At 42.1% G+C, this 11,747-nt stretch overlaps 1 protein-coding gene across 4 annotated transcripts in view; it reads right to left on the bottom strand.

Annotated features, from left to right (window-relative positions):
• Positions 1-9,986: 9,986 nt before the first annotated feature.
• The window catches only part of GAK (cyclin G associated kinase), a 101,914-nt gene continuing 100,153 nt past the window's right edge, over positions 9,987-11,747 (bottom strand). For all 4 annotated transcript variants that reach the window (XM_088461290.1, XM_088461292.1, XM_088461289.1 and 1 more), the window contains one exon: positions 9,987-10,526. In XM_088461290.1, coding sequence (XP_088317416.1) covers positions 10,425-10,526 — 102 coding nt within the window. In that variant the 3' untranslated portion in view covers positions 9,987-10,424. The remainder of the gene's footprint in view (positions 10,527-11,747) is intronic.

The following is an 11,747-nucleotide window of genomic DNA, read 5'->3' as shown; positions in this document are numbered from 1 at the left end:
TGCAATAAAACTCTGCCACATCTTAAATTTTTTTTTCAGGTTTAGTTTCCTTCTCCTGCACCACCTCCATCCAAGCCATAAAACACTAATAAAATAACTTTGTTTTAAAGAGAGAAGGTGGGAGGGCACTGGATGTATCCACACCTGCAAAATAAATTTACGAGCAGCAGCGCTGACCGCTAATAGTAGTAGTCTGCTACATTTTGTAATTTGAAGCTCTCTTGGAAGAATGCCAAACAAAGCCCATTCGGGGGTCAGTAACATGTAATTAAATAAATGCTCTTTGGAGTAATTCAATACTTGCAACCAAAATCTGCAAATTAATGGTCATGACCATAGACAATGGAATAGATCAGTCTGAGACTGACCACACTTGAAACAAGAGTGAGAAGTTGAGAGCCCAATAATAAACTGTTACAAGTCGCGGTCACGACTTGAGACTGACAGTATGCCCAGAAAGGATGGGATTACTCCAGTTCTTCCTGTTGCTAGGCGATCGGCACGCCTAAGGAAGTGATGTGTATTCCACAAGTATTGTATTGTATTTATTGTTGTCATCAGCAAAACAAGTTTGACAGACGAAATTACATTGCACTTTTTTAAAACAGTGAATAGCAATCCATGGTAAAGGTTATCACAAACAATTTCACAAAAATAATAAAATTAAAATTAACTAAAGAGATACAATCATAGCGTTCAACATGCGCACAGCAGATGGAAGAAAACTAACCCTCAAGCGACAAGTGCAAACCTGATTGGGACTTCAGCCTATTTATACACACTGGACTGTTGCAGCTGTGCCAACTATAGAGTGTCTGAGTTCCCTCGGCCTGGCTGCATAATCAGGTTGTTCCTGTTCTCCTGTTGAAACAACCACCTATTCGGCTTCCTAGCCGCACCAAGCAGCCTCCGGGCTGCCTTCTGTTCAGCTAATCCTCATTCAGTTTCCTAGCCGCATCAAGCAGCCCTGTGCTGCCATCTGTTCACTGAACTTCCATACGGCTTCCTACCCGCACCTAGCAGCCCCGATGCTGCCATCTCCATACGGTTTCCAGCCACACCAATCAGCCCCTGTACTGCCATCTGTTCTACAAAATCAAACTGTACTCTCATGGCTATTGCCGCACCATCGGCTCCCAAGCTATTGTCCAAAAAACAAACTGTACTCTCACGTCTATAGCCGCACCAATGGCTATTGCCGCACCATCAGCTCCCAAGCAATTGTCCAAAAAACAAACTGTACTCTCACGTCTATAGCTGCACCAATGGCTATTGCCGCACCATCGGCTCCCAAGCCATTGTCCAAAAAAACCAAAACTACTCTCACGGCTATTGCCGCACCATCGGCACCATTGCCGCACTATCGGCTCCCAAGCCATTGTCTAAAAAACAAACTACTCTCACGGCTAGAGTCGCACAATCGGCACCATTGCCGCACCATTGGCTCCCAAGCCATTGTAAATCCAAACAGTACTCTAACGGCTATAGCCGCACCATCTATATGCTTATCACCATCAACTGTCAGTCCTAACTGCACATTTTTACCTATTGAAATCCCTTGTATCTCCATGTGAGCCGCTACTACCTCGATCATAAGTCCAGGCGGCCGCCTAAGTACCGGTGAACATATCCTTGTTCTAAGGGAACAACGGGCGGTTGTTATTGGTGGAAGATCTCTCTAGCTGGGTTCTTGTGGTCTCACATGGAGTAGGCATCGGAATTCGTAACATAAACCTCCTATGTGGGGACAAATAGGATATTGAAACCATATGTTTACATGGTAGGAGAAGAGCATGTAACATGACCTATGATGAGCTATTAATAAATCTGCCAGTTGCACACCAGGAAAGTTGTGAGATCTATGGGATCCTCCCTGAGAAGTAGAATAGTCTAGAACATGTTGGAAGTGTCCATAGGCTATAGAGATCGCTTTTCTCTTTGCCGGTGTTTGTTGAAGAAAAGCATCCAATGAGTTCAATCAGTCAGCTTGGAAAAAATGGAGAGTGGTCTGGCTAACAATGTTGAGCCAGGAGGAAGGCCACAGGATATACAGCCAAGGGAATTTTCTTAGCTGCCTCTTGGAACATGAGGGGCCACCTAGCAGACGTATCCACCAAGCAGCCAATGTTAACTACCTCCCCACACACTTCAAATATTGAAAGGGTGCCATGCCTAGCTGTGCCATCTTGGAAATCAGGATTGGACATAAAAGGAAGAGAGAGATTTATGAGAATTTAAATTATGCTTATGTCGCAGAATGTGCCAGAGTCTCCTGGGGGGCAGGAGCAACGGGTTCTCTCTCAAATGAGTCGGGATCTCCTGATCATGAAGATTTAGAAATGACAACAGATCTATTCCTTCCAAAAATTCCCTCTCTAAGGAAGTATTTGTATAAACTTCTTGGCCATGAAACCAATCTTTAAGGTAACATAATAAAGCAGATTCGGAGTTCCACTGTACATTAGGGAAATTAATACCACCATTCGATTTAGGTTGCTGTAGTTTCAATAAGCCAATGCGCGTTTTTTTTTCCTTGCCAAATAAAACATCGAAAAAGAAAATTAATGAGTAATATCTTTGGGAGTGAGGGACAACGGTAAAACTTGTATCAAATACATAAGACGGGGAAAAATGATCATTTTGATGATTGGCCCTGCCAATGTAGGAGATGGGAGGGATTTCCAGTTCTCCAGCTCAGTGGCCATCCCACGCAACTGATGGGTAAAATTAAGGTTATAGAGAAGACCTGGTTTCCTCTTAATTTTTTCCCCCAAGTAAGTAAAGTGGTCTGAGCGCCAGCATAGTGAGACAGAATCTGATCCCACAGATAGGGGTAAGTTACGACCCAAACAAAGTGCCATTGATTTAGACCAGTTAACTGTGAACCCAGATACCTCTCCATATAAATGCAGTTTTTCAATTAAATAGTTTAGGGAGTCTGAGGGGTTGGCTATATATAATAGAATGTTATCCGCAAACGCAGTTAGTTTTATTTTTTTAGAGCCAAAGGAGATGCCCTTAATGATAGTGTCATTTTCTAATACACGTAGCAGGGGATCGATATTAAAAAGGAGCAGAGAAAGTGGACACCCATGTCGGGTACCACAGGACATAGGTAAAGGTTCACCACAACAACCATTAAGGAGTAGGGAGGTGGATGGGGACATGTAAAGATATCGTATAAGATTTATAAAAGTAGGGTGGAAATTTTGATGACAAAGAATAGAGAACAGATGAGGCCATAGAACAGTGTCAAATGCTTTAGTTGTGCCTAAACTAATTAGAGCGTTTTCAGTACGTGCATCTTGAAAAGAAGCGACCACAGCGGCAAAAACAGTCCTCACTCCCCTGACAGAGTGATGCTTATGCACAAAACCTAGTTGGTGGGTAGTAAAAACTGAGGAAGAATAAGTTGGAGTCTGTCCGACAATCTTGGCTAACAATTTAATGTCTGTGTTGAGCAGTTATAGGGCGGTAAGAATCAAGGAGCTGAGGGTCTCGATGAGGTTTAGGAAGAAAATAGTGTGGGCTGAATTGAAATGTGGGAAAGGTGTGTGGTTATTGAGAATATCATTGAATAATTCAACCAAAGCGGGGGCAACATGAGGTTTTAGAATTTTGTAATATTCGTTGGACAGGCCATCAGGGCCCGGCGTTTTGTGAAGTTGAAGCTGAGAAATGGCCACAGTAACATCGTCTAGTGTGATGTCCTCACTCAACCTGTCCGATTGAGATGAAGAAAGAGGAGGTAAATTCGCCTCTTGCATAAGTGTATCGTGCGTGGCTGCATCAAAAGAGGGAGAAGAGTATAGATCGCTAAATAAGATTCAAAGATTTTTTAAAATCTGGTGAACTAGTAATTGGGGATCCTGAACGTCACGGTCCTGCGGGCCGACCCTCCAGATACGCCAATCTGAGAATCGCCGTCCGTGACTTTTACAGGTTACCTCAGCACATCTGGTTAACTAAACCTGGTAACTGCCACCAGCAAAGGAGAACTTTAGTGTTAAAAACCCGGTAAGCCTTTGCCCTTACCTGCCATACAATTCTGCACACTTAGCAAAAATAGGTAACATAAGCCATATGAGGCCTTGGGTCATAAAAACACAGATCCAGAACTGGAATTATTTTTAATTCAAGAATATCTTCAAAGCTTATGTACAAAAATTTACAAAGAATACAATGTTAAAAAGAATCACACCGTTACTTACAATTTCCAGAAAAGCAAAATAAAATAATAAAAGTGAGAAACAAACCATCAGATCACGTTGGATTAAATGGTTCTGGGATGAGGCCTTCCCAGTGAGAATTAGGGATCATCTGTATCCTTTGATAGCCTCATGCAGAATGAACCATGGGCCTGGGTTGACTCACATATTTATGCCTGCTTTTCCAGGCACCCCCTCACCTCCTCCCTGGGGTGATTTTAACCCTTTTCAGCTCAGAGTGGATTGTCCAGCAGGGGTTCTTTAATTACACATTCAGCTCTCTTTGAAGTTTTGGAAGCAGGCTGGGGTCCATAAGCGTGCTCAGTGACCAGGTGAAGATATTCACACCTACTGAGACAGAGTGTCTCCCTGTGTAAACCACTATTTTTTGATCACTGTACCCAAACCGAACACAGGGGTCTTAATGACTGTTTTATCAAGGGACTGGCCAGCTGTCCTATAATTTCCACAGACATTTATTTTATGTCATCTACATTATGACAGGTTTATGGCTGAAGGAAGACAGACCTTCGTATAACCTCTCTTGCCCAACTTCATCTTTCCACACACAATGGATGCTACATACAAATGTATAAGGGAAAATTACATGTTTTTACCAACACAATATAATTTGCAGTTATGCCTATCCTGATGTGAAATTAGCTTTTCCGCTACACTAAAGGTGGGTGTCTAATAGATTTATTACAGCAATGACGTTTACTTGATTTAGCCATAGTCGCCAACAGTCGACCAGTTTTGTTACCCCAATGAAAATATTTGAACTTGGAAAACACCAAGTCCCTTTTGGCCTGAGATAAGAGAAATTCATTTAGAATTTTAGCTTGTGTATAATGATGCGGAGAATCATCAGACGGTAAAGCTAAATGAATCCGTCACGATTGAGATAAGGCAGCGTGCAAGGATGTGTACGGTTTAGCAGATTTTTTGTTTTGTCTAGATACGAAGTTAATAATATGACCCCGTAGAACTATTTTAGATGCCTCCTAAAATATTGTTGGTCTATCCCAGCATTCCAAATTATCGCCTAAATAGTTTGGTCCACTGTGTGGTAAGGAAATCCCTAAACTCAGTAATTGGTAAAGATAGTTTGGGAAGTGCCAGAGACGTGAACCACTTGCCTGCACAGAATGAGTAAAAGATAGCAAAACTGCATCATGGTCTGAAATTAAAATATTGTGAATATCTGTGTGGTGAACAGACGCTACTAAGGAATCACTGAGTAAAATAGTGTCAATTCAGGACCAAGAATGGTGTACTCCAGAAAGAAAAGTAAATGTTTTATCTGTGGGATTAAGAAGACGCCAGATGTCCGTGAGCCGTAGAGTGGTTTTGAGGGATTGAACTGGACTATGAGGAAGGGCTAAAAAGTCTAGGGGGAGGCTGCCTATCAAGTTGATGGCCATCTACGGAGTCTAAATCCCCACCCAAGATCAGGGGAAAGTTAGTTTGCTGTGCCAGGAGGTGGGCAAGATCTAGCAAAAAGTCAGAAGTTGCAACAGTGGGAGCATAGAGGTTTACCAAGGTATAACGGGAGCCCCACACTTCTACATCATGGAGCAAGTACCAGCTATTGGGGGTCAACCTCCGAGTGTAGAATAGAGTAATGAAGATCTCTATAAAACAGGATTGCTACCCCTCTGGCTTGAAAATCAGCTGAAATACATTGACCCAACCACAGTGCCCGGAGAGAGGACCCGCTGTCTAGAATCCAGATCCTTGAAGAAAAATTATTTTGGCCGAAATCGCTTTAAATGGGTAATTACTTGTTTTCCCTTTATCGGTGAATTGAGACCTCCCACGTTCCAAAAGAGAAGTTTAAAATGTGTGTTTGAAGGAGGGCAGTTAAATTAGAAGAATGTGTAGGAATGTCAGCCAATTCCCCTGTGCGGGAGTGACATAAATAGAATGACTTGAATTCTTCAATTAACAACCCCCCGGTCCCAGCAAGCGGGGGGGAATGGGTGTCGTGAAATCTGTTTTGGAACAATGATAAAACCATGTGAGGGAGAGAGAGGAGCGAATAAAAACACAAAAACTACTTTTCTCATTTTTTCAAATATCAATCAAAGCTTAGCAGGGTACATTAGGGCAAACAGAGTGTTATCATGGAGCAATTTGCACACATCAGAAAACTCCCTGCATTTTTGGGACACAGAGGCGAAGTCCTGGAATATCAGGATGTGGGAGCCATTAACAGTAAGATGTGAGAGCCTCCTATATGCCCGCAAAAATGTGTTCATGTGAAAATCAAGGAACTTTGCTATGACCGGCCTAGCGTTTACATCAGGACGATCAGCGCGTTCAATATGTGGGAGCAGTGAGTCATCGTGTCCATCAAGAGCCCCTAAAATGTTAACGGAAAGAAATTCTGATAACAGCCTCCTGGATACCAAAGAAGCGCAAGTTACTCCTCCTGTGTCTGTTTTCTAGATCATCTATTTTGGCTTGTAAGGTCTGGATAGACACAGTCTGGGAGTCAGAGGCTTGTTGAATTGTTTGGACCTGGTCCTCCGAATCACTAACCCTTTGCTCTAGGGAATTCAATCTAGAAGAGATTTTGGACAGAACTATATCAAAAAATCTCAAGTTTTTATATCAAAGGCATAAGGATTTTGGAAATGTCCTGCGCCATTTCAGTAGTAGAAGGATGACCAGGAGGGGCATCTTCTATTGGAGCAGAGTCTAAGGAGTGGGATGGGGGGGTTGGATTTCCCGGCTTTGCTCATTCTAGTGTTAACAGATGGGTTTGAAGATTTATTGGCTGAATGTTTTTGGACGTATTTGTCCATAACGTGCCCCTCTGGACACTAATTTGAAATGGCATGGTAGGAGTATGAAAAGAAAAAAAATCCCACAATAAATCTGAATATCTACGTAATAAGTGCAATGGAAAAAAGAAAGTATGGAGCTACTCAGAAAAATGCTACTTTACATTGTTATAAAATAACAAACCCCAAAGATAAATATACCAGTACAAAAAAAAAAATCATAGTAGATGATAAATAAACTGAATATAGATACGAATTGAAACATGCAGTGTCAGGAACAGTGAACTAGTGAAATACAGCTGAACAGTAAAATAAAAATGTTCTATCAGTAGAGAGAAAAAACCTTGGGTACACAAATTAACCACTAGGTGGTAGCAGAGTGTTAGAAAAATCAATACAGATTGTTATTACAGAGTAAAGACCCCCCCATACACGGGGCGATTTGTATCAGATCCGATCTCACATACAATTACCTTGAAAATTCTTCCCTTGACGTTCTGTACGATTTGTATTTTGAAAAAGGTACGACTGTACAAATGACCATACGATCCGATGATCTTAAACGATTGCAAATAGTTTCCGATAAATCATATGCAGAAAATACACACACGATGCATCTGCTGGAATGTCAATAGGGGAGGGCTTATCTAGGGGGTATAAAAGGCAGCATCCATCGTACATCGCATCGCACTGCAGCAAAAGTGCGTCTGATGCTTGTCAAATCATACACGATAGGTAGCAATCATTCTGCAAAACCAACTGATCTACGATGCAGATAGACGACACCGGGGACACGCATCGGCATCGTAATAGTGTATGAAAACACTACTTTTTACATGATTGGTCGTTACGATCAGTCGAAAACGGCCGTATCGTGTATGGCGGCCTTTAAACTATGAGAACCAAGTTGGGGATTCCGCAAATGATGAAAATTACATCAGTGTAACAGCCATAAGAAACTATGCAAAAGAAAAATCTGTTTAAACAGTAGGAAATAACAGCAGGACTAGTATACCAACTAACCGATGTAGAGACACCCCTTTAATTTGGAGACCATAAGAGTTTTAAGGAATGTCACTATTTGGAGACCAGATATTAGTAGTCCCAAATCAACCACCAGGGCTGTATCTGTCGATTATGACATGTAGTACCCCACAGTGATTATAAGTGTCCTGGACGCTCCAGCTCACTCCCTCCAATTAGAAAGTGTCCGAATGGCCAGAAGGATAAAGAGATCGGGAATGGTGCACAGGGTATGGGTGGAGAGGGAGGATTAAACAAGGAAGGGTAAATGTGAAAATAAAGGTCAGGTTAGAGAGGAGTTAGTAAGGTAAATGGAAAAAATAAGAAACGAAAAAAGGGGGTGACACAAACAGTGTTAGTACCAGGTATGTTATTGTAGATCAGCAACTGCACAGGTTCCAACACCTTCCTTGATGTCACGAATACTGCACAGAGCCGCTTCTGTCAGAGGAGAGTACCGCAACCAGGGACAATCCAAGTAGCAGCCAGCTCCTGCAGCTATTGATGAGGGCAGAGACGGACCAACAGTAGCCCTTCCGAGACCAGCGTTGCACAGCAGAGGCACATAGCAGACTGCCATCAGGGAGCACGGCGTGTGGTGTGGGAGCAGCGGGTCCCATCGAGGGAATAGGGAGCCGACAACCACCTCCGGACCAAGAGCAGGGTCACAGCTGCCTCTCCACACGATGGCTCGGCTCAGACCAGACTGTCAGGTAGAAGGGGACACAGCTCAGACAGCCCGCACAGTGTTAGAAACGGCCAGTCACAGCGGGAGTCACCTGCCGACGCCAGCACCAGCCCAGGAATCCTCAGCAGCACAGAGCCGAGCGGGATGCAGCTCAAGGTAAACCAGCTATGTGGCCATTGCCGATGGTCTCCGATGGAGCAGGAGGGTGAGTAACTTCAGCGCCCATCCGAATCACGAGGTCCCGCTGGGAACAGGAGGATCACACTGATCCAGAGTAAACTTGGCAGCATGAAATCCCAGTAAAGCAAGGAGTGGCCGATGAGGAACACTCCAGGGCCAAGATGGATGAAGGAACTCCGCAGGGTGAGCTAGTGGGTTTGCGGTGAATTCGTGCCAAATTAGTGGTTGGCGGTCATGTAGGCCTTCGCGTCTGATGGCCAGACTCTGGGGAAAAAGCTGCAGCTCCCAGGCAATACAGGCATCCCTGACTCTGTAGGTGAAGAGAAGTACTTGGGAAGCCTTGATGAGTCAGTAAAAGGATAAGAGAGCAGGTGGATTAGATAGGATTCAGTGCCTGCTACAGGGAGCTGAATTAAAAAGCAGCCATACTGGATGGTCCGCCCACCGGAAGTCTATTAATTACATTTTTTTATCATGATTGTTCTTATTAAATATATTTATGTGCAATTAATTTTTTTATGAACGATGTTATTTTTTTTATTATTTATATTGGATTATATGAGGTATATTTAGAATCAATTGCGCAGCTGTGGTTTTTTTTCTTTATTCTGTTTATACACAAACCTTCACCAGAGGTTTTATTTAGCTGCAGCAAATTGTACACAGTAATTACAATTTTTGGGAAAGGTTCAGAAGCGCTTTGGAGTTCATTGTTGATCTGTCACATACTGATATACAAGTGTCGCAAGTTAATCAGTGCAGTCTTGTGAAGCTGCAAAAAAGATGCTACACCGCTCAGCGCAGCTCACACGACCGCATGGCGTATTGAGGCTAGGTGTACGAGGACACATCTGTATACACTTACACATACTGTATATAGTCCACACATTACAATTATAGTTGGTGTTTTCAAGGGAATTTCCCCTTATGTAGCAAATGTTTTGTCTTAAAATGTTTCTTGCTGGAGCACAATACATAACATAGGTAGTGCAATGGCCTCTGATCTTATAGATGGAATGGTAAGTGAATAACAAAGACAACTTTTTGACTTTTCATTTTTTTTTTAAACAGACAACTCTAAAGAAAAAAAAAAACAGGTTTTTGAAGAAAAGTGTTTAATTCTGTACACAATGCAATGGCAATGATTACATATTTACTATAACTGCAAAATTTACATCTAGCAATTTTTAGAAAAAAAAAATGCATCAAGTAAATCAGAGTCCATCATAGAATTTAATAGAGTCCCAGGCTTGGTATGTAAACTGCAATTCACTGCTCACTAGCAGGCAAGTCCACTGGTTTGGTCTCAATGACGGGATGGATAATGCCCTAAACACAAGGTCTGGAATGCAATTACATCACACAAATAAAGGTGCTTGTCATTATTGAAGAAAAATAATATAGCTTCATAAGCTATCCTCATTCACATGTACAAATAGGTTGTACTTTGCAGAACTGCTTAAAACCAGAGTAGAACAGACTAAAACAAAACAGATGGGTTACACCATGAATGCAGGCCTATCAAGAGGTTATACTTTAAAAAAGGGCTTTCGAGCCTTGACTTTCAAATTCTGACCATGCGTCTTTCAACTCCATGAAAATCATTTTGGCATACAGTTCATAGGGTTGTCCAGTAGCCTGCAAAAGAAAAGAACAATATTTTTTTTAATTTTAATTTAGAAGAATTTATGGGTTGTCTATGTTATCAAACTGGCCAACAAAATTAAAGTACAATATTAACTGGAAACAAACATTCTCATAGAAGTACTCAGTAAATGACATTTATTTTGCGTAGGAAGCAAATACTTAGGTGTCAGACTTCTGTTCTTCTGTTGATTTAGTGGACGACATGGAGAAAAATGTAATTTGCATGGCTAATATTACTAATGTCTTTTACTTCTAAGGCGCCACAAGGTTTCCATAGCGCCATACATAGTGGAAAGAACAAACACCACAAGTAGCAGATGTACAATGGGATACCACCATCATAGTGTCCTCTCTTCATGCCATGCCATCTGCAGAATCACAAATGGGTCTAAAATATCACCCACAGCTACTAATGGCTATGTAATGATACCGGTCTAGTCAGGAGAAGCAAATTATGGACAATAACTACACTCACTGCTCAACTCAACAAGCAGCATTCTACAAAAGACACATATTTAAAAAAAAAAAAAAAAAAAAGAAGTTTCAGGAGTGGGTTTGTGAGCCCATTCTAGACCGGGCTACATACAAGACTATTGGATACCCTTTTTAAAGATAGTTAAAAATTAGATTTTTTTTTTATGTAGTCACCGTAAAATCCTTTTCTTCTCATCCATCTGGGGGACACTGCTAAGCTGAGTTAGGTGGGCTGGGCCACAGGAGTAGGCACTAGAAAAGTTAATTTATAACCCCTCCCACTTCCCTGAAGCTTCAGTTCTCTCTAACAAAGCTGCTTGGAGGAGCAAAGTTGCATCCCTCTAACAACCATAAGCCAAACAAAAACAACAAAAGACTAGAAAGGGAAGAATCGCTGTGTCCCCCAGATGGATGACCAGGAAAGGATTTTACGGTGAGTACATTAAAAAAAAAATCTAATTTCCTATATCATCTGATCTGGGGGACACTGCAAAGCTGACACTGAGATTTCCCAAAGCAAGCCTAACTACAGGGCGGCAAGGTCGCACCCAACACACAGTGGCCAAAACCAGCCTTGGCATAACCAAAAGTATGAAAACAGTAAAAACTTGGTGAACTTATGCACAAAAGACCAGGTTACTGCCCTGAACAACTGTTCCACCGTACACCATGGCAAACCGCCCAAGAGGCCCCAAATGTATACTTTGAATAGGCCTGAAGCGAAGTAGGAACCAGCAC

Source organism: Taudactylus pleione, unplaced genomic scaffold, assembly GCF_031769625.1.
Source record: "Taudactylus pleione unplaced genomic scaffold, aTauple2 ptg001032l, whole genome shotgun sequence".
NCBI classification, from domain to species: Eukaryota; Metazoa; Chordata; class Amphibia; order Anura; family Myobatrachidae; genus Taudactylus; species Taudactylus pleione.
The sequence above is the reverse complement of the archived record's forward strand: the minus strand, read 5'-3'. Positions and strand labels throughout refer to the sequence as shown.